This window comes from Prionailurus bengalensis, chromosome D4 (genome assembly GCF_016509475.1).
Source record: "Prionailurus bengalensis isolate Pbe53 chromosome D4, Fcat_Pben_1.1_paternal_pri, whole genome shotgun sequence".
NCBI classification, from domain to species: domain Eukaryota; kingdom Metazoa; phylum Chordata; class Mammalia; order Carnivora; family Felidae; genus Prionailurus; species Prionailurus bengalensis.
The window spans coordinates 88,312,510-88,339,614 of NC_057359.1; the positions used below are offsets into that span (position 1 = coordinate 88,312,510).

General features: G+C 47.7%; 1 protein-coding gene across 27 annotated transcripts in view; it reads right to left on the reverse strand.

Annotated features, from left to right (window-relative positions):
- Positions 1-27,105, reverse strand: part of FNBP1 (formin binding protein 1) — a 140,613-nt gene that overhangs the window by 70,571 nt on the left and 42,937 nt on the right. For 26 of the 27 annotated variants that reach the window (XM_043566448.1, XM_043566456.1, XM_043566446.1 and 23 more), the window contains exons 2-4: positions 20,029-20,144; positions 7,709-7,765; positions 6,867-7,014 (exon numbers count right to left, since the gene is read on the reverse strand). In XM_043566448.1, coding sequence (XP_043422383.1) covers positions 6,867-7,014; positions 7,709-7,765; positions 20,029-20,144 — 321 coding nt within the window. Of the gene's footprint in view, positions 1-6,866; positions 7,015-7,708; positions 7,766-20,028; positions 20,145-27,105 lie in introns of those variants that run through there. The other variant, XM_043566461.1, reaches the window with a different exon arrangement.

Sequence of the window (27,105 nt, forward strand, 5' to 3'; positions counted from 1 at the left end):
GGACACAAAACATCGGTCAAGTAATTCCCGGTCTCAGAAGAAAAAGAAGGTGTCATTCCAGCTCCCGAGGGAGAAACCCAGAACCCAGAGTTGCACTTCAGATCTATGGAATCTGACTTTCAGTGAGAACAGAATTTCAGTGCCCTGATAACTAGCTATGCTACCCCATAAATGACAGGACAGACTGTCTACGGTTCTGCGGGTGACAGAACCACAGTGGTGACAGGCCCTTGATGAACAGAATGCGACTATCACGTGTTCTTCCAAAACGAAACAAAACACACCTTCTAGAGATCTATTAGACCAGGGGCTACCAGTGTGCGTCGTATCAGCATGACCTTGCGAAAGACCAACAACTTCTTTAGGGCTCCTCGCTTTTGGATTTATTTAAATAAAAGAGGTAACCCCAGGAAGGAGGAACTCTTATTGGGAACGATGCTGCTCTCCCAGGCCACGAAATCTAAAAATCTCTTAACAGAGTACCCAAAGTTGCATCTCAACAGGACCGAAGGGATCAGAGATAGATTTGTAATTAGATGATCACGTACGTACGTTCCTTTCGTTTTTCGCTTTCCTTCTGTCTCTTTGCTGTAATCGCTCATAAAAACATGTTCTAAACACAGTAGGGTCAGTCTGTGCTACAAAACTGCCTTGTAGGAAATTAAGTCCCTCCCTCGGTTTCTAAATAGGACCTACCCAATACCTAACTTCAAGAGGAATGTTATCTTCTAGTATCCGTTTTTAAACATCCCTGAAACCTCAGCGCGGGGAAGAAAAAATTTACTGGTCAACTCTATGTAATGCGGCATCTTGTAAGAACTCTCTGAGTTTCTAAACATTTTAGTGAGTCACTGAAGGTACCGTATGATGGTTTCCTCTAGAACTCTTCAGATAGCCACTGCCGAACAGCGATTCTGCTCCTGGCCAGTATTTTGTAATGAACCATGCTTTCCACCTGCTGGGAGAAGTTTACTTCGAGGTTCCAGTCAATGTTGGCCGGAACCTCCGGACTCCCCTTCTGGGGCAACAAATCTCCATAAATCCCTCTTACGCGGTTAGTGGTGACCGCTGTGGATAACCCTGCGACAGCCTCAAAGCTGGAGCTGCCCCAAACGATCCCTCTGAAGTTCTCTGCTAACTGGATGCGATGTGCAGAAATCGCCAACAAGAGCGTATTTACTTCTGTTAAAGACCGTTACTCTTGTAAGTGACCGAAGCTTAATCGAGAACCGTAAACCACGTACGCTTTGACCTCGCATTCCCTTTCTGGGAATTTAGCTGGGAGAAACGATCCCCACCCCCCCACACCAAACAGCTATTAAAGTAATGAGTTCGCTGCAGTATTGTTTATATAAGTAAGTAATCAGAAACCGGTAATAGCCTATAGATCAAATATTAAAGAATTAATTAAGTATACAATAGCATTAGAATGATACATAGCCACTACAATTCTAATTATGAAACTTGTATGTTTTCGCGTACGAAAGTGGAAACCGCTTATGATATTAAATGGAGAATAAATAAAAATATAAATTATATCTATATAGGACTCATATGCTTAAATGTTATATATTCTTATATAGATATTATATATATACCCATATCTGTCTCTCTATATACGTATCAATATCTTTATGTCTATAAATGATGTCTAGAAGGAAACTTGGAACAACAAGGTTCTGATTTATAAAAACTTTAAGTTTTGGGGTTTTTTTTAACTTTCTTCATATATTTTTGAGACACACAGTGCGAGCAGGGAAGGGGCAGAGAGGGAGAGGAGACATAGACTCCGAAGCAGGGTCCAGGCTCCGAGCCGTCAGCCCAGAGCCCGACGCGGGGCTCGAGCTCACGAACCGTGTGATCATGATCCGAGCTGAAGTCGGACGCCTAACCGACTGAGCCACCCAGGCGCCCCGAGTTTTTGTTCTCTAATCCAGAGTTTTGGTAACATTCTACACAATATCGACAACTAATAAATGAATCCTAGCACTCCCCGCTTCAAAAAAAGGAGGGGGAGGGGCGCCTGGGGTGGCTCTGTCGGTTAAGCATCCAACTTCAACATTTTTTATTTATTTTTGGGACAGAGAGAGACAGAGCATGAACGGGGGAGGGGCAGAGAGAGAGGGAGACACAGAATCGGAAACAGGCTCCAGGCTCTGAGCCATCAGCCCAGAGCCCGACGCGGGGCTCGAACTCCCGGACCGCAAGATCGTGACCTGGCTGAAGTCGGACGCTTAACCGACTGCGCCACCCAGGCGCCCCTTAAGCATCCAACTTCAACTCAGGTCATGATCTTGTGGTTTGTGGGTTCGAGCCCCACGTTGGGCTCTGTGCTGACGGCTCGGAGCCTGGAGCCCACTTCGGGTTCTGTGTCTCCCTCTCTCTCTGCCCCTCCCCAACTGGGGCTCAATCTCTCTCCGTCTCTCAAAACGAAATAAATGTTAAAAATAATTTTTTTTCAACACTATGTGAGAGAGTTGCACGTAACACGGGAACATGGGTAGATGCGGACAGGGCGGCGTAAAACCCACCTTTTCTCCTAAACACACGAACAGCAAGTGTCCTATCTTACAACCAAGGACCTTAAGACTTAAAGATCGACTAGCTGGCTCACTCTGAAACGCCCCCCCAAGACGACCATCCCTCCCTCTACTTCCTCCCTTCTTACTACCTTCCTTTCAAATCTTGACAAAATAGGAAGGAAACAGCTTTTGCATAAGGAGCTATTTTTTTAACCGTGCAGACGCTCGTGAGAGACTCGTCTACTCAAACGTAGCAAAATCTAGAGGAGAAATAATTTTCCGGTAGCATTCCAAACCGAACTTGGAAACACGCTCTAGGCAGTAATGAGATCCAGCAGTAATCCTGTAAATGCTAAATCATCCCTTTGGGCAGATAGGATGTCGCCGCTATGTCAGAGGCCCCCAGATGTGACACCAGCAGACCTGGATGCGAGTCCCAGCTCTGTTGTGCTCCTTCTGCCAACCGCTGCCGTCACCAGAAAGGGGAAAAGATCCCATTTCGCCGTGTTTTTAAGAGTCCTCTTTTCAAAAATAAATGAGATCACTCACTAATAAGAGTCGGGGGAGGGACGCCTGGGTGGCTCAGTCGGTTAAGCGTCCAGCTCTAGATTTGGGCTCAGGTCACGATCTCAAGGTTCAGGAGTTGGAGCCCTGAATTGGGCTCTGCACTGACCGTGCGGAGCATGCTTGGGATTCTCTCTCTCTCTCTCTCTCTCTCTCTCTCTCTGCCCCTCCCCCACTTGCTCTCGCTCTCTCTCTTACAATAAACTTTAAAAACCAGTAAGAAGGGAGCCAAAAGGGAAAGCTCGAAAGGAGACTCATTGGTCATCAGCGTCCCATCTCAAGGAGCTCCTTGGCCACAGCTAACTGCCCATGAAGAAGTTCACACGTTGACCCGGCCTCCTTGCATGGAAGTTAAAGAATCAGTCGGTTAAGCGTCCGACTCCGGCTCAGGTCATGATCTCGCGGTTCGTGGGTTCGAGCCCCGCGTCGGGCTCTGTGCTGACAGCCCGGACAGTCGGGTCGACTCTCCAGCCCCCAACGCCTCCAGCCTCCCGGTCTGGAGTAAAACGTTCCCGAGGGGAACCGTGGAGAGTAAATGTTAAAACGTAAAAGATATCAGTTACGCAAATCCAGAAACATGAAGACCTGAGACCAAACAACTAAATAGCCAATATCATCCGAATAATTTTTAAAGTCACAGCGTCTCAACATACAACGTGTCACCATGTGCGGTCACTCCAAACGATGGTAAATATTAAAACACCGCAAATACGCATTTGCCTACCGATACGCGTCCTGGAATTCTAAAAGGTTTCCCAGTTTCCCGGGGCGCCTGGGTGGCTCAGTCCGTTAAGTGTCTGACTTTGGCTCAGGTCATGATCTCACGGTTTGTGCGTTCGAGCCCCGCATCGGGCTCTCCTCTGTCAGCGTGGTGCCTGCTTGGGATTCTCCGTCCCCACCCCCTCTCTCTCTGCTCTTCCCCTGCTCTCTCGCTCTCTCTCTCTCTCAAAAATAAATAAACAAGCAAAAACGTAATAAATAAAAGGTTTCCCAGCTTCCTCAAATGTCATTTTAATTTAATTACAAAATGCTTCAAGAGAGCATGGTGTTTGTAATTCTTCCCGGCAGAACATGTGACTCAGAAATGTGTGCTTGTGACTCTCCTTAAAATAAAAGGAACAGCACGTATCGCAAGATATTATTTAACGTGTATCTGTACCACCTGTAATTTACTTCATAAATGACTATAATTTCTGATAAAAAGGGAACAGAATTCAAACTACAGATATGACAGACTGTACAAGACATGTGATTAACAGGGGGTAAACAGAACGAAAACACCCGATCGTAACACAGCAAAGACACAGAAGGATCCTCAACCGGTGACATGAAGTCTCACTGAGGACAAACTTGAGTCTAAGACTGCTTCTCGCCACTTCTTAATTATTTCTTCCACCCTGGGAGTATTTATCCAGAGCCCGCTTTGTCCCGCCCGGACACTCGAGCTCGAGATACAACAGTAACCAAGAAAATTCTTGCCCTCATGGAGCTTACGTTCTAGCGTGAGACGCAAGGAAACAGATAGGTAAAATGTTAGACGCTGGCAACCACTAGGGAAAAACAGTAAAGCAGGGAAGGTGGGGGCAATGAGGAGGGGAAGGAATCGGGGGGACTTTGTAAGTTTAAATAAGGTGGACAAGACAGACCTCAATGAGAAGACCATATTCCTGCGAAAGAACTCAGCAGGTGAGCTCTGCAGGTATCTGGGGGGAAAGCTTTCCGAGGAAATAAAAGGCCAGTGCAAAGGCCCTGAGGCACGATCACACAGGGCAAGGAGGAGGAGCAGCGAGGGAGCAATGTGACCGCAGGAGAAGAATAAAAAAAAGTGACAGGAGGGGGGCTCAGTCAGTGAAGCATTTGACTCTTGGTTTCGGCTCAGGTCATGAACTCGTGGTTCGTGGGATCGCGCCCATCGGGCTCCGCGCTGAGAGCACAGAGCCTGCTTGGGATTCTCTCTCACGCTGTCCCTTTACCCCTCCCTGGCTCGCACACTCACTCTCTCTCTCTCTTTCTCTCTCGCAATAAATAAACTTTAAAAAAAAAAAAAAGTGGGGGACCTGGGTAGCTCAGTCGGTTAAGCATTTGACTCTTGGTTTCGGCTCACGTCACGATCTCAAGGTTTGTGAGTTCGAGCTCCAAGTGGGGCTCTGTGCCGAGGGCGCAGAGCCTGCTTGGGATCCTCTCTCTCTCTCTCTCTCTCTCTCTCTCTCTCTGCCCCTCCCCCGTTCGTTCTTTGTCTCTCCCCCTCTCTCGAAACAAATAAACATTATTTAAAAAAAAAAAAAAAAACTAACAGGAAGCCAAGTCATGTGGGTTCATATCTCACGATCCACTCCAGAAACAGCATGTACGTTCCGGACTAAGGTAAATGCAGAGAGTTCTTGTTGAGGGCGTTGGCTAAATCTCTAAGCTATATGGGTGGATAAAGGTCAGCGAAGACACACAAAGCACCGAACAAAGAAACAAACAGGAAGAGGGTATAAACTGTGCGAGGTTGAGGGAAGTTCAAGTGCCCAGGGAAGCAGTCCAACATCATGTCCAGATTGCCCGCATTTCCCTGAGGATCACAATAGGCCACTGCGTTTCATTCTGAACCTTAGTATTTTGTTTCACTGCTTCCTTTCCATCACGGAAAAGACCTTCTTTAATGAACGGTCTGGAAGAGGTTGTCATGTCAATCTGGGCACCACGGACATCAGGGGCCAGGTAATTCTTTGTTGTGGAGGCCGCCCTATACATCACAGGATGTCGAACAGCGTGTCTGGGTTCCACCCACCAGATGCCAGTGGCAACCCCCCCCCAAAGCTAATCCCCCCCCCCCCACAACCAGAACTATCTCCAGACATTGGCGCATGTTGGGGGGGGGGGGGGGCGCAAAATTGTGCCAGCTTGAGACCCACTGCTCTAATGTGAACAGATAAAAATTTCATCTCAGTTTATGAACATTTTTTTTTTTTTTGCAACGACTGGGTTGATCTTCCGGCATATATCTGTTCCTAACTTCTAAACACACCCAAAGCCACGTTCTATCTACTTATAGCTTAGAAAGAGTAAACGCCTCAGCCGTCCCAAATACCTTCCTGTCTCAGGGCCTTTGCACTGGCTGTTCCCTCTATGGTTTGCCCCAGACAACTCCTCCTCATACTTCGAGTCTTGCCAAAACGTTAAGTGCTGAGGGCCCTGGGAAGCTTCTCCCTGGTCCTGGGTCCAAGCATGTTAGGGATTCCTATCATCTGCTCCCAAAGCCCCGGCACTGATACTTTGTAGCTACTCTCACAATGAAATAATTATTTTGGTCATGATTATTTAACGTCTCTTCCGTTTCAGCAGCAACGAGATCTTCCCCGTTGGCTCGAGCCAACACCAGAGCACTTACAACAATTACTGTGGACTCAAATTTAAATGAAAAAAGTATCCTCACTGGCCAGCTCTGGTACCTTATTACTAACATAGTACGATGCCCTTACTTCCTAAGGGATCAAAGAACAAAGACACAGACCACAGCCTAACCATAAGTCTCTTAGGGACCTCCGGGTGACTCAGTGGGTTAAGCATCCAACTCCTGGTCTCGGCTCAGGTCATGATCTCATGGTTCATGAGTTTGACCCCCCGCATTAGGCTCTCTGCTGTCAGCACAGAGCCCACTTTGGATCCTTTGTCCCCCTCCCTCTCTCTGCCCCCCCACCCCATGCTTGCATGCACGCTCGCTCTCTCTTTCTCTCTCTCTCTCTCTCTCTCTCAAAAATAAAAATAAACCTTAAAAAAAGTGCTATTTGTTACCGATTTCCTCTCCTGCTTCAGTTCCTGGACGTAGCGGGCTAGCTCCACAGTGATGTGTGAGGTCATGTTCTCGGAGATAACTTCGTGCTGCCCGGCGTAATCGTTCATTTCGTTCAGGGTGGAAAGGAAGGCTTTACATGCTGTATACCTACGGAACAGAACACACGGCACTCCTTTGCAAACAGGGCCACGTCCACTCTAACGCGCTGCGCGCTGACAAAATATTAATTAAAATCAGGTTAACGTGCATCGACCTCCCAGAGGATCCTGACAATTCATTACACGTAAGAGTGTTCCGATCAAAATGGCTCGGAATTAATTACCAGTGAGACACTTTGCATTTGGGGGGACGCCGAATCACTCTACATAAGGCAGGATTTGGCTCTGTTAATACTCGGTCCAAAGATACCCCCCAATACGTATACGTGGTAAATGCACTAATGCAGTGGATATTTAGGTCTAGGTGGGAGACATAATACTCTGGGGCCATCCACGGTAAGGTGCCTTAGCTACCGAGTGAAATGGACACATTTCTCGGTGAAACAGACTCCTGATGTTACAAAGCCAAATCAAGACGGCGGACTGCATAATCCACACTTCCTGTATTTGCGTAGATTAAGCTTTTCCCAATCACCTTCACTGAAACGATCTGGAATAGGTCTAGTGACTCCGTCAAAGGGAAGTTAGTGGAGCAGGGTCTTTATGGTTCTTCCCGTTTAAAAACTGACACAAAGAGGAGCGGGGAAGGCGGCTTAGTTTTGTAGATTTCATTTTTTCTTTCCTTCACCGTCATCACCACCGGCATAAAGATATCACCACATAATGATCGGTGTTAAACAGACCTGTATTCCTCTTCCTCCTTGGAGTTCTTTTTAGGTTGGTATTTCTTTGCAAGATTCCTAAAACAAAAATGCAGACAATGTCACCTTCTGCAGAGAGATGACTGAGAAAAAAAAAAAAAAAAAGACGATCGAGAAATCAGTGATGGAAGGTGAAGTCAGTGCTTTTGTTGACAACTTAAAAAAAAAAAAAGATCAGAAAATGTCCACAGTTGAAAGGCATTCATTTCCTTCGTTTTTTAAAAAAAAATTTTTTTAACGTTCATTCGTTTTTTGAGAGACAGGGAGACAGAGCGTGAGCAGGGGAGGGGGACACAGAATCCAAAGCAGGCTCCAGGCTCTGAGCTGTCGGCACGGAGCCCGACGCGGGGCTTGAACCCACGGACGGTGACATCATGACCCGGGCTGAAGTCGGGTGCTTAACCGACTGAGCCACCAGGACGCCCCATTTCCTTTTTAAAAAGTGATCTCCACACCCGACGTGGAGCTCGAACTCATGACCCCAGAATCAAGGGTCCCGTGTACCACCGACTGAGCCAGCCACGAGCCCGTTTCCTTCTATCTTTCCACATGTATGATGAAGCTCCTGCTACGAACGAGTCACACACCTTTGAATCTTTTACCTCACAGGTAGAGCAGATAAGAACAGAGAGGGGCGGGGGCACCTGGGGGGCTCAGTCGGTTGAGCGGCCGACTTTGGCTCAGGTCATGATCGCACAGTTTATGGGTTCGAGCCCCGCGTCGGGCTCTGTGCTGACAGCTCGGAGCCCGGAGCCTGCTTCAGATTCTGTGTCTCCCTCTCTCTGCCCCTCCCCTGTTCATGCTCTGTCTCTCTCAAAAATAAACATTAAAAACAACGTTTAAAAGAAAAGCGCAGAGGGAGGCACTAGCTGATGTCGACCCGGCTTGAATCGGAGAGTACAGACCCTGTGCGCCCATGAAGCCACGTTCATCGGCAGCCCTGAGCTGACGGTGGGTTTTCCCACCAGGCCACTGCCCCTTTGTGGTCCTCTGCAGCCGAATAGTATTACCCTAAACCCACGGAAAGCACGGGGACTACGTCCGAAATGTTCAAATTAAAACTCCAAGTGCCAAGGGCATGCCGTCAAGGCGGTGTGGCTGCCCCTCCAAAGAGCTAAGGGGAGAAGGGGAAGGAAGCCTTCTCGAAGGAAGCGGAGACAATATTGGGGGGACGTTCACGCTACGACGTTTAACGAGAACTTTCAACCTGCCCAGCCGATCTGCACCGAACGCACTCCGACGAGCCCGAAATCACTCCTATCTCTCTTCCGAAGCTCATCTCCAGGTCAAGAATCCAGATAATGTCTAGAGTCAACACGCTGCGATTTACACAAAAGCTAGGAGGCAAACATGAAAAAAGAAAACTCACTCACAGGGGTCTCGCTGGCTGATTTCTCGTGGGGCCTGCCTTCAGCGGCTGTGGTTTAGAGAAACAGCCAAAGGCTGACTAATGGTCCACAGTGGGAGCCCTCACCTGAGGGCTAGTCCTCTTTTCTAGTAGTTACTTTCACTATTTCACATCTTAGTTCTTTCATTTCCCCTGAATCTACAGAATCGTCTAGGAAAAAAAAAACAAAAAACCAAAAACGTGCCGTCCTAAGTTTACAGTTTGGATCAGGGTACATTTCATGGACAAAGTGAATGCGATCTCACCTCTAACAGGTGTTACTAGATGACATGAGGCCGTGGACTTGGGTAAAAAGTCTGTGTGTCCAGTTCTTCATCCGTGAGTCCGCGGGGGCTGGGTGAAATGGCCTCTACTGTCCCTTCAAGTTTGGAAATTCTAGGGGAGTATGTAACATCCGCTAGAATATCGATCGTTGTAATTTAAAATGAAGATACAAGGGGGGCTCCTGGCCGGTTCAGTCAGTAGAGCATGTGACTCTTGATCTCAGGGTCGTGAGTTCAAGCCACACGCTGGGCGTAGAGATTACTTAAAAATAAGGTCTTTATTTTTTTTTAAGTTTAGTGATTTTTGAGACACAGAGAGACAGAGCATGAACGGGGGTGGGTCAGAGAGAGAGAGGGAGACACAGAATCTGAAACAGGCTCCAGGCTCTGAGCTGTCAGCAAGAGCCTGATGTGGGGCTCGAAACCAAGAACTGGAGATCATGACCTGAGCCGAAGTCGGACGCTTAACCGACTGAGCCACCCAGGCGCCCCAAAAATAAGGTCTTTAAAAATAAAAAATAAAATAGGGCACCTGGGTATTTCAGAGGTTGTGTGTCCGAGTTCGGCTCAGATCATGATCTCACGGTTCATGAGTTCGAGCCCTACACTGGGCTTGCTGCTTTCGTCACAGAACCTGCTTGGGATTCTCTCTCTCTCTCTCTCTCTCTCTCTCTGCCCCTCCCCTGCTTGAGTTCTCTCTCTCTCTTTCTCTCAAAACTAAATTAAAAAAAAATTAAAATTAAAATAAAATTAAAATGTGACTTAAAGAAAAAAAACTAATGCAAAAGAGGGAAACCTTGTCTGCTAAAAGCACAGTACAGTTCTTTGAGCTGGTTTGACCACAATCACCCCGTAAAAGGGAGATCCTCCTTACAGATGGCAGGGACAAAAGGGGAACACATGGAAAGCAGGTGAATATATAACCAACAGGTTCTTGTTAGCAAACATGGGAGACTGGAGTAGTAAAAAGCCTATTGGCTGCATGTGAAATATTTTTTAATGTTTATTTATTTTTGAGAGAGCGCGAGAGAGAGACAGAGTGTCAGCAGGGAAGGGGCAGAGACAGAGGGAGACACAGAACCCAAAGCAGGCTCCAGGCTCCGAGCTGTCAGCACAGAGCCCGATGTGGGACTCGAACTCATCAACTGAGATCATGACCTGGGCTGACGTTGGACGCTTAACCAAGTGAGCCACGCAGGTGCCCCTGCATGTGAAATGATTTTTAATGCAAGGTTTTAAATATTAATCATTTCTTCTGTTCACAATAAATTATAAGTGGAAAATACCACTTCGAAACTCACATCTTCTATGAAAATTCTTTCAAAACTGTTATTTTAAAGGTTTATTGAAATCTGACTTCGGCTCAGGTCATGATCTCACAGCTTGTGAGTTCGAGCCCCAAGTCGGGCTCTTTGCTGACAGCGTCGAGCCTGGAGCCTGCTTCGGATTCTGTCTCCATTCCTCTACCCCTCACCCGCTTGTGCACGCGGGCTCTCTCTCTCTCTCTCTCTCTCAACTATAAAAGAAAACATTAAAAAAAAGTTTTTAAAAAAGTTAAAACAAAAACCCATCATATTGTGATGAATGAGTATCACTTTGATCATATTAGCATACGTAAACAGCATTCAAAATGCTTCTTAAAAGCACCGATGAATAATTCACTCTACAAATGCCAGCAGAAAACTAAAGGCTTAAGAGGTCTGGAAGGGAAAGTCAGGATATTTCTCTCAGGGACCGCTACAAAAAAAAGATCAACTTTCATTTGCATTCTCTGGAGATGGGCTTTCTTGCCCTATTTTGTACGGGGTTATTTTAACAAACAAGCAAGAAAATAAACCACAAAGAGCATCTATAAGTTTATGGGATCTTTCTGAGAACTTTTAAGTGTTTTATATATTAAACTTGCTCTTCAGACAGGCTAATTAAAAGGCAAGAGAAAAATATAATCCTCTCCTAAGGATACTGGATGTAAACTTAGTTGATCCTAAGAACCACAGGGAGGCTTTTAAAAAGGAGATACTTGGGCTCCATTCCAGACCCTCTGAAATGGAAGGTCCAGGGCTGGGTCTAGGAATGTTTTGTTTTTTCCTATCTTTCGTGTTTTTAAAGAAGCTCACCACAAGATTTCCAGATAAAGACAGCGGAACAAAATTCGATCAGAGAACTATGCTTTCCCAGTAAGGGGTGAAAGTCACAAGCCAGGACAATTTTCAACAGCGGAAAGCAAGCCGATGAAGAAAGGAACGCAACCTCAGTCTACACAGTCTGAAAAGTGGTGACCGCGGCGAGGGACGGAAGATTCTGGAACGGCGTGGAATGGATGCTGACCCCAACCTCACCGCCGCTGCGGGGTGGGGCTGGGGGGTAAGCCCACCAAACCCTGAAGAGCAATTCTTTTTTTTTTTTTTTAAGTTTATTCATTTGTTATTTCTGAGAGAGAGAAGGAGAGAGAGAGAGAGAGAGGACAGAGAATCCGAAGCAGGCTCCAGACTCTGAGCTGTCAGCACAGAGCCCGAGGTGGGGCTCAATCCCACAAACCGTGACCTGAGGCGAAATCACGAGTCCGCCGCTTAATAGACTGAGCCACCCAGGTGCCCCCGAAATAGTATTACTATTGAACGGACGATCCAAGAGTGTATCCCAGGTATTGGGCTCTAATGTCTGTTCTCTCTCTTTTTTTTTTTTTTTTTAAGTTTATCTATTTATTTATTTTGAGAGAGAGAGAGAAAGAGAGAGAGATAGTGTGTGAGTGGGAGAGGGGCAGAGGAGGAGGGAGAGAGAGAATCCCAAGCAGGTTCCATGCTGTCAGCACAGAGCCCGATGCAAACTCCTGACCTGAGCCGAGATCCAGGGTCAGATACTTAAGTGACTGAGCCACCCAGGTACCCCCCACCCCATGTCTGTTCTCATTACTACCTCACTGAAGTGCCCATATTAAACATAAGCAAGGTGAAAAGATATGTAATACAGAAGAAAAGGAAGGAAGGAAGGAAGGAAGGAAGGAAGGAAGGAAGGAAGGGAGGAAGGAAGGAAGGAAGGAAGGAACGATGGATTTTTGGGAGAAAGGCAGGAAAGGAGGGAGGGGGAAGGGAATGACAGAAAAACCCAATCTGGAAGAAAAGAAGCGAAACAGGCAAACACCAATTCCTCCAGACTATTTTACACTAGAGACAAACGTAATAAAACCACGAAGCCAATAAAGCAAAGAACTCCCAGACCACAGGCTAAAACGGGCTGCAAAGCTAAGGAAATGAACTAAGACCTAAAGCCCACCGCTACGGAGCTAGTGCATCAGGTGGGCTTGGGTATCGAATTCAACAGAGGAAAGTTTTGAAACGATCATAATAAGGAAGGCAACTAACAAAAGCAGGAAAAAAATATTTATCTAAAGGGCAAGCCGCTTTAACACAAGGAAAACGCCTCTCTCTGAAATATACACGACCCAGTAAGTAGCACAGAAACAACACTCCGATGCAATTGAAGAAAGTTCCCCCCCCGAAAATAAATTAAAAATTGGAATCTGCATATGAAAACGGATATGACAACGGATGAGCAACAACAGGGCTTAAAAAAAGCAAGCCACCTACAAAGAAAAAAAAAATCTGGCTGCCCCCAGACTTTTCCAACAAAAGGCAATGCAGCAACAAAGTGTGGAGAGAAAGAAAATATTCCCAGAGAACAAGCAGGTCAAATTATTATCACGTATGAGGGCATTCTCAAACAAGAACAAACCCGAGAATTAGCCCACAAGCTCTCATTAGGGGAGAAAATATTCGTATTTTTCTTGATGCCCAGAGATAAGCAGAGAGGCTGTGGTCGAAGAAAGAGTGGTGAACACACATTCATATTTAAAAACAGGACTAGGACAAATTAACCGTGGGACTCATGTTACAGACGATATTAGATCACTCAGAAAAGGAAGAAAAACATGTAAATATTGTTTTCTTTACCTTAGCAGTGAGTCAACCGAGCCCGTTTAAAATTGTAACATGGAACTTAAAATAGAGAACAGTAACGGGACGCCCGGGTGGCTCAGTCGGTTAAGCTTGCGACTTTGGCTCAGGTCATGATCCCATGGTTCATGGGTTCGAGCCCCGCGTCAGGCTCTGTGCTGATAGCTCAGAGCCTGCTGGGGATTCTCTCTCTCTCCCTCTCTTTGCCCCTTCCCTGCCTGTTCTCTCTCTCTCTCTCTCTCTCTCTCTCTCTCTCTCTCAAAATAAATAAATTTTTAAAAAAGTATAAATGGCTTCCACGCATAAAAAACAGGCTTAACCTCATTGATAACAGAAACACTAATGCTCAGACGCACCAATTTTTACTTATCACCTTGGCAAAGATAAAACGGACTGGCACCAAGAGGCACTGAGGGTCGAAGAAAGTTGCACTGCCACCGAATAGGGCGTGAGTGGTAAGGGTCACAGCCTCTGAGAGTCGACTTGGCAAACCCCACCAAACCCAGAGCGCTCCTTTTAGGAACTTAGTCTCCAAGCAGGCTGGCCAAGTGGATTACTCAAGGCTATGCACTGCAACTTTGTTCAGCGTTGCAAACAATTGGAAACACGTCCACCAACCCGATGCAACATACTAAAACTGCAAACATAAAAATGAGTCCTCGGGAAGATCTCCAGGATGTAGCAAGGCAAGGGCACGCTGAACTGCCGGGGGAAATGAGGAGGCAAACACACTTAGTTGCCCGTGTCGGCATAAAATCTCTCTATGGAAGGATATACAGGAGACGGAGAACATTCATTGTCCCCAGGGGCAGGGGGAAGAGAAGGGACACTTTGCTGTAGACCGTTTTGTGCCTCTGGAAGTTTGCATCCTATGAATTCATTATCTGGTCATAACCAATAACTTTCTTTAAAGAAAAAAAAAAAAAAAAACAGTTGCTAAGGGCAGGGCACCTGGGTGGCTCAATCGATTGAGCGTCCGACTTCAGCTCGGGTCACGATCTCACGGTCCGTGAGTTCGAGCCCCGCGTCGGGCTCTGTGCTGATGGCTCAGAGCCTGGAGCCTGCTTTGAATTCTGTGTCTCCCTCTCTCTGCCCCTCCCCCACTCGTGCTCTGTCTCTCTCTCTCAAAAATAAAAATAAACATCAAAAACAAAATGAAAAACAAAAACAGTTGCTAAAGGGCAATACATAGCTGGTTTTCTTATACAGGTCACATAAGAGGTTTAAAATTTTCTTAGGAACTTGACCTTACGCTGCCTTGAATAAACAGTAACTATCACAAGGGTCAGTAAGCTTTTTTTATGTATTTATTTATTTAGAGAGAGAAAGAGAAAGGGAGGAAGAGAGAACCTGAGTGGGGGGAGGGGGGGCAGAGAGAGAGAATCCCCAAGCAGGCTCTGTGCTGTCAGCACAGAGCCAGATGTGGGGCTCGAACTCATGAACCGTGAGAACACGACCCGAGCTGAAATCACGAGTTAGACGCTTAACAGACTGAGCCACCCAGGTGCCCCTACACTTTTGCTACAAAGGGCCAGACAGTAGATATGTTAGACTTGCACGTAGGTCATGATCACACGGTCCCTGTTGCAACTAGTTACTTGCCAGTGTTTTGCAGAAGCAGCCGTGGACAATACATAAATGAATGAGTGGACGTGGCTGTGTTCCCGTAAAACCTTATTTACAAAACCAGGCAGTGGATGGGTTGGGACATAGGTCGTAGTTTGCCAACAGCTCACCTACAGAAATCAAAGCCCTGACTATCATCGTTTGCTTGTAAAAATAAGCGAACACTTCTTTCCTCTAAGGCTGAAAAACTAAAAATGACTTAGGGCCAGAAGTCTCCCCGCAAAGGCCGTGTTGCCTTTCCAATATCAGACTGATATTTCAGGCAAGCATTTGCCGGGTATGCTTCAGGCACACCGGCCTTTCCGTCCCTTGAACTGGTTCCCACACCCCAGGGCCTTTGCACTTGCTGATTCCTTGGCCTGGAAGACCTATCCCCACACCTTGGCAGGCCTGCCCTCTCCTCGTCCTTCAGTTCTCAAGCAACAGGTTTTCCCCGGCCAGTCTAGCTTACGTCACCCCCACCTGCCATCACGCTGTACTGCATCACCGGCTTTAGGTATCTGGGGTGGCAACTGCTATCTTTAGATGATTTAATTTCTTGCTTATTTGCATGTGCTCACACGCACGTGGCCCGTTTCCCGCAGTGAGAAGGTTGACTTCCACAGCGTCTCGTTCATGAGACCCATCGGGTGTCCCGTTTGTTGGTGAGCCCTCATCAGCTCTCAGGCCTGTGCAAACCCACAATTCTCCCCGAAGCGGGGCTAACCAAACGTCTGACATGTGAGCCCTGTTGATCCTCTCTTTCTCCAGCTACTTACTGAGCCCCTGTTACGCATCGGGCACCGTCCTGTACCCTGGGGATACTTCAGTGCACACGGCTCAAAAACCATGCCCTTGAGGGGTCTCCATTCTAGCAGAAAGGAGCGGAAGGCAATGAACAGCAGGCAATGGGCCATAAGACAATGTTACCGAGCGTTAGAAAGTTACCAGTGCTCTGGAAAAAGTGGAAGGTAGGGGCACCTGGGTGGCCCCGGCGGTTAAGCGTCTTGACTCTTGATTTCGGCTCACGTCCTGATCTCACGGTTCATGGGATCGAGCCCCGCATCAGGCTCTGCGCTGACAGTGTGGAGCCTGCTTGGGATTCTGTCTCTCCCTCTATCTCTGCCCCTCCCCTACTCTCTTCTCTCTCTCTCTCTCTCTCACAATAAGTAAATAAGCATTAAAAATAAAGAAAGAAAAAGGGTGAACTACGGCAGGAGGACGAGGCAGGCCTCGCTGAGCAGGTGACCTCTGAGCAAAGACTTGAAGGAGGTGAGGGGGGGATGGCCACGCGGATCGAGGGGAAGGATATATAGGGGGTCCCCGTATGGAAGGTGAGCCCGGGGTGAGGGCGAGCCTGGCGTATACAAGAGACAGCAGGGAGGCGGGTATGGTTAGGGCAGAGAGGAGGGAGAAGGGGGAAAGAGGTGATGTCAGAGAGGTTGGGGTTCACGATCACACAGGGCTTTGTTAAGACATCTATCGTTAAGGATTCCGGATTTACGGAGTACAATAGGGAGTTGTTGGAATTCTGAACGGAGCGCCATGATCTGGCTGCTGTGCGGAAAACAGAGAGAGGATACGGGATAAGAAGGGAATAAGAGAGGGGCGCCTGGGGGGCTCCGTCGATTGGGTGTCCGACTTCGGCTCAGGCCACGATCTCACGGTGTGTGGGTTCGAGCCCCGCGTCGGGCTCCGTGCTGACGGCTCGGAGCCTGGAGCCTGCTTCCGATTCTGTGTCTCCCTCTCTCTCTCTGCTCCTCCCCCACTCAAGCTCTGTCTCTGTCTCTCTCAAAAATAAATAAACATTAAAAAAAATTAAAAAAAAAAAAAGGGAATAAGAGAAACCAGTTAGAAGCCCCATAATAACCCAGGTGAGAGGTGCTGGGGCTGCCTGGAGGTCAAGAGGAGGAGTCGGACCCTGGGTAAATTTGCCAAGTACGGTTCTGATGGCTTAGATGAGGGATGGGGGGATGGGGTCACGCGAGAGAAAGAGGGGGAACCGACGATGTCCGGGGCTCCTGATCCAAGAAGCAAGGAGGCAGCTGCCCTCAAGTGAGTGGGGAAAAGCTGGGCCGTGCGGCCGCAGATTCTGAGCGGACAGATTCAGTTCCGGGCACGTCGCGTTTGAGACGTCCCCCTGGAGACACTGCGTAATCTGTGTCGGAGTCCGGGACAGAGGTCTAGCTTGGAGATGCGTATCTGCGAGCCACGGCTACACGGACCATACTTAAAAGCCAGAAGAGATCACAAGGGGATACAGGAGACGGGGACTGGGCACGGGGGCACGCCGGATGAAGAGAAGGAGGCGAAGGAGAACCCAGTAAAGGGGGGTGCGAAGGAGCTCCAGTGAGGTGGAAAGAAGGAAGCCAGAAGACTGGAATTCGAGAGGCCGGGCAAGGAGGAGGGAGCATCCGCCCCGTCAAAGCCGCCGATGGGTCAGGGACGCTGCAGACCGGGGACGGGAGGTTGGGTTGAACAACATGGAAGTCACTGGAGCCCCCGAAGAGCAGTTCTGGCTGAGCCGTGCGGGGTGAGTTGAAGGCACTGACAGAAGGGTCGCCTGGGTGGCTCAGCGGGTTGAGCATCCGACCTGGATGTCGGCTCAGGTCACGATCCCACGGTTCATACGACCGAGCCCCCCCAAGCCGGGCTCTGCGCATGGAGCCTGCTTGGGATTCTCTCTCCCTCTGCCCCTCCCGTGCTCACTCTCTCTCTCTCTCTCTCAAAATAAATAGAGAAACATTTAAAAAGTAATCAAGTAGGGACAGGAGAGGGACCGGAGACTGCAAGTAAGAACACTTTCGAGAAGTCTGCCTATGAAGGGGAGCAAAGAAACCGGCAGGTGTTGGGGAGCACGGCACACAAGAGGGGGGGGGCCTGGGTTTAGACAGGAGCACCTCTGGGGAGGGGGGGCACAGAGACGTGGGGACAGACACCGAGAGATAGGACGTCTTCTTTGGACTGCTTCGATGTTCTTGGTGATGTTAGGAAGCCCACGGGAAGGATGGGGAAGGAGGTGCTGGGTTTGCAGAAAGGGGAGAAGCCGAATCACTTCGGTGAGTGGGGAGGGCGGGGGGCACATCGACAAAGCGCAGGGAGCATCTTATGTATCTGCATTGAGGACCCGCTGAGATTTGCATTCTTTCCCAAGAGCCTCCCGGTTTGTTGCTGGCATCCTCAATCCCTCACCTCGGGGGCTGAGAAAGGCCAAGAAGGCAGGTGCAACACAGAGGGGGAGCTAAGAAAGCCCTCTGCTTTCGTGACGCGCAGAACGGAGCAGACGCCTGCTAGGCGCTGACTTCACGGCACCGAATAACAACACTCCCAAACGAAACGAGATTGTGGCCAAGGCACCAGGAAAGACCAGGGCAAGCTAGCAGAGAGACGGCAAATACAGACAAGTCCACAAGGTGAGACTGCATTTGGGGCTAAGGCTGTTATGCAACCCATTTTCCCAGGCAAGACGTTTTACGACCAGCGGTGCAATACTGAAATAATCACCATGAAGCGGCCCTGTCCCTATTCCGACATTCAGTTCCTGAGGTCCTAAATGAGGCTGCTTTTACACGCAAGGAGCCAGAAGCTGATCTGGGTGCAGCAAGCCATAACCACTGTTTCGCTGGCCAACATGGTTTATGTTTTATTTGCTGAGTGGAAACAAGACTAGTCAGCCCATAAAGATATTCTATGTGTGCTTATTTATTAACAACAACACCAGCCCTAGAAGGATCTGCCTTCTCTCAGTGACCCATGACCTACCCCCTCCTGCAGATGCTCTTTTTAAACACTTGTTTTTAATGTGTATTTACTTTTGAGAGAGAGAAACACAGACAGAGCGTGAGCAGGGGAGGGGCAGAGACAGAGGGAGACACAGCATCCGAAGCAGGCTCCAGGCTCCGAGCTGTCAGCACAGAGCCCGACGTGGGGCTCGAACTCCCGGACCGCGAGATCGTGACCTGAGCCGACGTCGGACGCTTAACCGACTGAGCCACCCGGGGGCCCTGTGATCCAGGCACTTTTCAAATGCGGCTCCCCGGGACTCTCACACGCTGCTGGATGGATCACGGATCAGGAGAAGCATTTGCAAGACTGTGTACGCAAAGCTACACATACAGGGTGCCTATGACCCCGCAATCCCACTCCTGGGTGGAGACAGACTCTGCACCCCCAAACAGGGGCCTGGCAGCAGAGGAACGGATCAAGGGTGGTACACTCACATACCCGAATACGATCCATCGATGAAAAGAAAGAAACTACCACCACATGCGGCCGCATGAACGAATCTCACAAACGTCAGGTAGAACAAAAGAAGCCAAAATCAGGCAGTGCCCAGTAAACGAATCCATTCACAGGGGGTTCAAAAACAGGCAAGACTGTCCACGTGGTTGGAAGTCAGGAGAGCGGACAAGGGTGGACGAGTGTGGGAGGAGGGCGGTGCACCAGGAGGGGCTGGAATTGCCTGTCCCTCCACCTGGGTGCCGGTTACCAGGGGGGTGGTTCACTCTGCGGACTCCTGGGGCTGCACACTTGGGACTTGTGCATTTCTCTGTGTATATGTTACACTTCAATGAGAGGCATCCTGAAAAGGGGCGCCTGGGTGGCGGCTCAGTCGGTTAAGCGTCGACTCTTGATTTCAGCTCAGGTCACGATCTTAAAGGCTCTCTTGTTCGAGCCTTTATTGGGCTCCGTGCTGACAGTGTGGAGTCTGCTTGGGATGCTCTCTTTTTCCCTCTGCTTCTGCCCCTCCCCCACTCCTGCACACGTACATGGGCGTATGCTCTCTCTCTCTCTCTCTTAAATAGATAGATAAAGCCATTTTCCGCAAAAATAAGAGGCTCCGATATTTTAAAAACACAGAGCCTGAAGGCAATAACTTAGCTTTTATTTTTACTGTTCTATGAAAACGAATTTTCCACATTAAAAGCAATGGTTTCCATCGAAACAGTACCTTACGTAAGAGGGGGAAAGGAAATATTTAAAGGATTGTACATCTGTCGTATAAGTGAGAATATAAATTATCGTTACATCCATTTTGCAGTTAACAAACAACCTTTGTCAATATCAACTTACCTGAGTTGTTTTGCATAGCTGAGTTCGATCTCTGTCCTTTCCTTTACAAATTTGATGTATTTCTCAAGAATGTCAATTCCCCACTGTGTGTGTTTTTCTAAGTTGTCAAATTGATCCTGTTTAAAAAAAAAACAAACACAAAGAGAGGGCTTATAATCCTTCTCCGTGATTAATAGAATTTCAGCGAACAATGCTCTCAACGAGACGTCGCTATGTAGAAAGCAGTTCTAATATTTTCCATGATTGTCCTGGGTGCTTTTCTTGTTGAGCAGTTTTAAATCAACATTACCAAATTTGGTTTGAAAACTGCCTGGGGGACTGAACTCTGACCCACGCGTTCCCGTTAGCAACATGGTTTGAGGATCCAGTTAATGTCCTAGTGCAAAGGAGAATGTCCTCTCCAGATTCCAAAAGCCGAGAGGTAAAACACCCGCCTCAACTCGGTGGGCAGCTAGCACCTTCCTTGTCATCTCTCAGTTATTCAAAGCAGCTCACTGAAATTCGGGGCAAAGCACAGGGGAGCGAGAAGAGCTCCCAAGTACCTCTCTCTTCAAACAGATACATAAAATGACTCACGCGGACTTTATTGAGACGTTCAAACATTTATCAAACCCACACTGTGTGCCAGGAAAGGAGCTGGGGAAACCATCCCCCACCCCCACCCCCGCCCCGGGCCCCATCTTGCAGGGTGCTTGAGGTTCCCAGCCTGGAACCACTAGGGGTGCTGGGTGTCCCAGCAACCCCTACTGCAAAGGCCTGGACACGTCCAGGAATCAGGGGGCCTTGTCCTCTGCAGCGAGGGTGGGGGCAGGGCGCCAGGGAAGGATGTTGGTGGCTGAGAAACAGGAGAAAGTCGGGGGCCCCTGGGTGGCTCAGTTTAAGCAGCTAACTCTTGATTTCCGCTCAGGTCACCATCTCACGGTTTGTGAGTTCGAGCCCCGAGTCGGGCTCTGGACTGACACCGCGGAGCCTGCTTGGGACTTTCTCTCTCTCCTCTTCTTTGCCCCTCCCCTGCCTGTGTTCTCTCTCTGTCTCTTTCTCAAAATAAACAAACATTAAACTTTTTTTTTTTTTTTAAAAGAAAGCAATGGGAGAAAGTCTCAGCCCATCGGCCCAGGAGAAGGAGCCTTTTAGCCTCTCGAGCGGGCACACGTGAGCCGCTGGAACTTGCGAGGGGAGAGGCATGCCCACAGACGTGTTCAGAATCGTCAGGTGGTGGAAGGTCAGCAGACGGTTCGGTTGTCCAGATGAGAGAAAACGGAAGAAGACGGAAGGACGTACAGACCCGTGACAACTAGGATCAACTAGTTTTGGTGGCCGATTGCGTAAGGAGGCTGGAGAGGGAGATGGACGGGAGGCAGGATTCCGGAGGGCTCCCTGCCTCTACCTCCTGGGACCCAAGGACAGCACTTTGGGCTGAAGTGACACATCGGGGGAGGGAGTGGCATGTCCAGAAGGGGGCTGGAAACACGGATCCATTCGGAGCTCGCGGAGGGAGGCCCTCGAGCTGGTGGATCTGAACCAACAGGGCCTGGCCCGGGTGGGGGGGGGGGGGAGGTAGAAAGTTCCGGGAAAGAAAAGGGAGTGCCAGCGTGACATTGCGGGGAAGAGAGAACGGCCACGAGAGAGGCAGATGCCAAGTCTCCTGAGAAGAAGCCGGAACAGAGAAGGTGGGTTCTGGCCCCAGCCGGGGACTTCACCGACGCGGGACCCCAAACGTGGCCGAGCGTGGTCATCTGCCTGAAGGTGAAGAGCCAGTCCCTGCCTAACTTCACAACTCAGTCTTTAGGATCGTGTAAAATGGAAAAGTGTCAAATCAAATATAAAAATACAAAGCCACAATTTGGGGCGCCTGGGGGGCTCAGGGGGCTAAGCGTCCGACTTTGGCTCAGGTCATGATTTCGTGGTTCGTGGGTTCGAGCCCTGCATCGGGCTCCGTGCCGACAGCTCGGAGCCTGGAGCCTGCTTCCGATTCTGGGTCTCCCTCTCTCTCTGCCCCTCCCCCGTTCATGCTCTGTCTCTCTCTGTCCCAAAAATAAATAAATGTTGAAAAAAAAAACAAAACACAGGAAAATAAGAAAACCAACAACAACAACTGTATTTGCTTAAAGGAAATTATTTAAAAACCATGATGGAAATAAAAGGAGATAGGAATCAACGAAACACCATACAATGCTCCTGCTGGCTGAAAAGATTTGATATGCAGAATTGACTCAATATTAACCGAAGTCCCTGAAGGATGGCATACAGAAGACGGTAAATTTTTTTTATAAGTTGGTCTAAGTTGATTTAAGCATTAACTGAGAAGAATCAAAAGGAATGGGAATATTGTAAAAACCATGAATTTGTATACTTGTAAGTGGGTGAACTGTATGGTATGTTAATTATATCTCCATAAAGCTGTCAAAAAATAATAAAATTTTTTAAGTTAAAAAAAAAATAAATAAATAAATAAATAAATAAATAAACTTTTGAGAATATAAAAATACAAAACCACAATTTAATCCTAGCACAGGCGTGTGCAATCCGACAGGACCGACTGACTCAGCACCGCCCTTCAGCTTGATTTTAAAACCTCGCATTTCCCACTTTTAAACGTGACCTCACGCTTTCATTCTGTTTTCCGTTCAAGGCTGCGCAAACCGGAAAGTGAGTCGACTTCGTTCCCTCCAAGTCCGCCTTGGGTGGACGCAGGCAGGCAACGGGGTCTAAAGCACTTTTTCTCCAATGTCAGAAAATCTCTCCTTGAAGAAAACTCGTTTCCGCAACCTTGATCTGTGCCCCCCACCCCCCTCCCCACCTCCAGGCCCACGGAACACTTGGAAAAATTCAGGTTTTATTTTACAGGAATGTTTTCCTCATGGAAAATCACTGTAAGATGTTTGTCTTTGAACCTAATAAGTGTTCACCTGATCATAAAAAGCAAGGGGCAAATATTTAAGGCTTTGGTTGATTCTTGGTCCCCAATAATACATTCCATGGACATCCAGTCTCCACTTAAGGAGCACTAGTCAGGAAGATTATTTATTTGTGTTATCTGGAAAGACAGGGGTTGTCAAGCAAATTAGGCGGGTAAATAAGGCTGTAGGTCACTTTAAACTACTTGAGGGAACAAAGACACAAATAATTCGAGTAAAGATTACAAATCATCCCTAGCTATTTCGACCAAGGCTCGTTAAAGCTCTCTGCTAACTGGTAACCCTTTGCTAATCTAGTTTCATAGCGACCCTATTTATTTAAAAACTCCTTTCCAGGGGCGACTGGGTGGCTCAGTTGGTAGAGGGTGTGACTCTGGATCTTGGGGTCGTGAGTTTGAGCCCCACACCGGGTGTAGAGCTTACTTAAAAAACTAAAGTGAAATAAAATGTTGTCGCAAATCAAATGTTTAAAAATAATAAAACATCTCTAATGATGCCACACTCTACCGTTCCCATCACACGGATCACTGCAGCATGAACTTTTTTTTTTTGACAGCAGCTAAAAGAAAATTCAAAACAGATGAAAAACTAATCAACCCACTTACATTCTTGACCAAAATGTGGAAAACTTAATGGAAAAGAATTCCAAATCTTCAAAAGACTCCTTTGTGAGCAAATATTATAAATGGCCCTTTAAAAAAATAGCTGTGGCTGCTTGGAAGATGGTGCCATTATCAAAAATTCCTCCTTTCCCGTTTTCATTTATGTGGGTTATGGCTATCAATATTTACTCTAGCGGAAATTAGAAACTGAGAGAGTTTAAATCGTATTTATTGATCCATCCAGAAGACAACACTAAATCCATCACGTGCTAAAATATTTTTATTTTTGAGACAGAGAGAGACACAGCATGAGCAGGGGAGGGGGCAGAGAGAGAGGGAGACACAGAATCCGAAGCGGGCTCCCGGCTCCGAGCTGTCAGCACAGAGCCCGACGCGGGGCTCGAACTCAGAGACTGTGAGATCGTGACCTGAGCGGAAGTCGGACGCTTCGCCGACGGAGCCACCCAGGCGCCCCTCACGTGCTCAAATAAATAGCATTGTTTCCTTTTCAAGAATTTTCCTTTCCAAAACAAAACAGAAAAGTGGGAAGGCTGGCGTTGGTTTACATTTTTGCAAACCTCTTTTATGTCTGGCTTAATGGAATGCAGCTGGGTTTTCAGATGCCTCTGTTGGGATTCCCTACTTTGGTTGCATTATACGAAAAAACAAGACTTCACCCAGATATGCAGTTAGAAAGTGGAGGAGCATTTCAAAAGCCTTTTTAGGGAATCCTGGATACTCTTTGGTACCACACCCAAGCTCAACAAATAGTAGCTTCTTCAAGGCTAGCTTCAATGTGAAATCTGAAACCACACCAGTGAATTTTTCATATCGGGTTGCAATAAAATGCACTTTGAATGGCTCTTTTGCCGGCGCACGACTGTGTAACATTATGCATTTAGAAAATACACACGTATTTTTAAACATTTTATTTTTAAGTAATCTCCACACCCAAAGTGGGGTTTGAACTCACAGCCCCGAGGTCAAGAACCACTACCTTGTGACACATACTCTAAAATTTCTAGGGGCGCCTGGGTGGCTCAGTCGGTTTGAGTGTCCGACTTCGGCTCAGGTCATGATCTCGAAGTCAGCGAGTTCGAGCCCCGCATCGGGCTCTGTGCTGACACCTCGGAGCCTGGAGCCTGCTTTGGATTCTGTGTCTCCCTCTCTCTCTGCCCCTCCCCCACGGGTGCTCTGTCTCTCAAAAATAAATAAATGTAAAAAAAAAATTTTTTTTTTTAATCTAAAATTTCTATTGGAGGGGCACCTGGGTGGCTCAGTCGTCTTAAGCGGCCGACTTTGGCTCAGGTCATGATCTCGCGGTCCGTGGGTTCAAGCCCCGCGTTGGGCTCTGTGCTGACGGCTCAGAGCCTGGAGCCTGTTTCAGATTCTGTATCTCCCGCTTTCTCTGACCCTCCCCTGTTCATGCTCTCTCTCTGCCTCAAAAATAAATGTTTAGGGGCGCCTGGGTGGCTCAGTCGGTTGAGCGTCCGACTTCAGCCAGGTCACGATCTCGCGGTCCGTGAGTTCGAGCCTCGCGTCGGGCTCTGTGCTGATGGCTCAGAGCCTGGAGCCTGTTTCAGATTCTGTGTCTCCCTCTTTCTCTGACCCTCCCCTGTTCATGCTCTCTCTCTCTGTCTCAAAAAATAAATTAAAAAAACGTTAAAAAAAAAAATTAAAAAAAAAAAATGTTTAAAAAAAATTTTAAATAAAATAAAATTTCTATTGGAAAGCTTCATATCCCCAAAGATGAAGGAAGTCAGATAATACAGAACCTAATGGAAACTTATGTTTAGTTGACGACTGCATACTTTAGACACCCTCAAGAATTCACTCCAGAATTGCCCAGAGACGAGCAAATGGATGTTTCCAAGGAGCTGGGGAGGTACCACATGATGAACCCCCTCTTGACCTCTCACTGCTCCTTGAATTCGAACCAAACAAACTTTTTTTGTGCCAAGAGCTGTTGGCCCACACAAGAGGCTGACTAAGCTGCAGAGACACATGAGGAGAGTGCACCAGGGTATTAATCAGGTGCACTTTCTGTATTTTCCAATTATTTCCACGTCTGGTTTTATGCACAGTAAAGAATGAACCAGAAGTATGAACGACGGCATCTTTTTGGGTCCTCCTGTCTTCAGCAGAGTTCCTAAAGAATCATGAAGTTCAACACAGACCAATTCTGCCTTGCCTCACCTACAACATCAACTCATCAGTTGGGGCCAAGACGGGTCTCTCTGGGTCAGTACATAAATGACTACTCTCGGCTACCCAAGAAGCCTTCTGAAATCTGATTTTGCTTTTTTTTTTTTTTTTTAAATTTTTTTTCAACGTTTATTTATTTTGGGGACAGAGAGAGACAGAGCATGAACAGGGGAGGGGCAGAGAGAGAGGGAGACACAGAATCGGAAACAGGCTCCAGGCTCCGAGCCATCAGCCCAGAGCCCGACGCGGGGCTCGAACTCATGGACCGCGAGATCGTGACCTGGCTGAAGTCGGACGCTTAACCGACTGCGCCACCCAGGCGCCCCTGATTTTGCTTTTTCAAAGCACGCAAAAGAACGGACACAGGAACTACTTGCAGAAAAGCTAGTTACTTTAAGATGAAGAGACCCAAGTCAGCCACAGGGAAGTTCTTCTCCAAAGTACAGTACTTCCCGTCGCTGAAAAGTAGATGAAATCGACGCAAATTCGAAATCCCTGAAATCAGCCAATCTGGTAAGAAACTATGTTGCTCAAGTCACCTCCATGTAGATGGCTCTGATTTAGAGGAAGGGTATGTGGGAGGCCCCATCTCCACAATTCTCTCCCTCTGCAGTGAGTCTGCGCTGTCTGGACCGGTGTTTTGGGAGACTCTTAATTTCTTTGAATTTTTTTACATTAATTTTTTGAGAGAGGGCAAGTGGGGAAGTGGCAAAAGAGGGGGAAAGAGGGTCCAAAGCAGGCTCTGTGCTGTCAGCAGCGAGCCCCATGTGGGGCTCGAACTCCTGAAACGCGAGATCACGGCCCGAGCTGAAGTCGGATGCTCAACCGACTGAGCCACCCAGGCGCCCCAGGATACTTTAATTTAGGATAAATACACTTTCCTAAAGACTAGGACACTTTGAGAAGCAGACCTTAAATGATCTATCTGAACAGAATCTCTTGGGATGATATTACTGGTATTAGCTTCCTCTTATCTTGGAGAGAAAACTGTCAGCACATATAGATCTACTCAGAGTAAATGTAACAAAATCTCCATCTAAAATGTTTTTAAAAATCAATTTGGTTCTGAATATTAAAGTAGCTGTATATATATATAGGAACAAAAAAGTTGTTCTAAAACTTTACAAACAAAAATATGTCATCACGAATACCACCTGATATTCTGGATCTCAAATTTGAAACAAAGACCTCAATCTGGGGCGCCTGGGTGGCTCAGTGGGTTAAGCATCTACCTGGCTTCAGCTCAGGTCATGATCTCATGGTCTGTGAGTTCGAGCCCCGCATCGGGCTCTGTGCTGACAGCATGGAGCCTGGAGCCTGCTTTCAATTCTGTGTCTCCCTCTCTCTCTGCA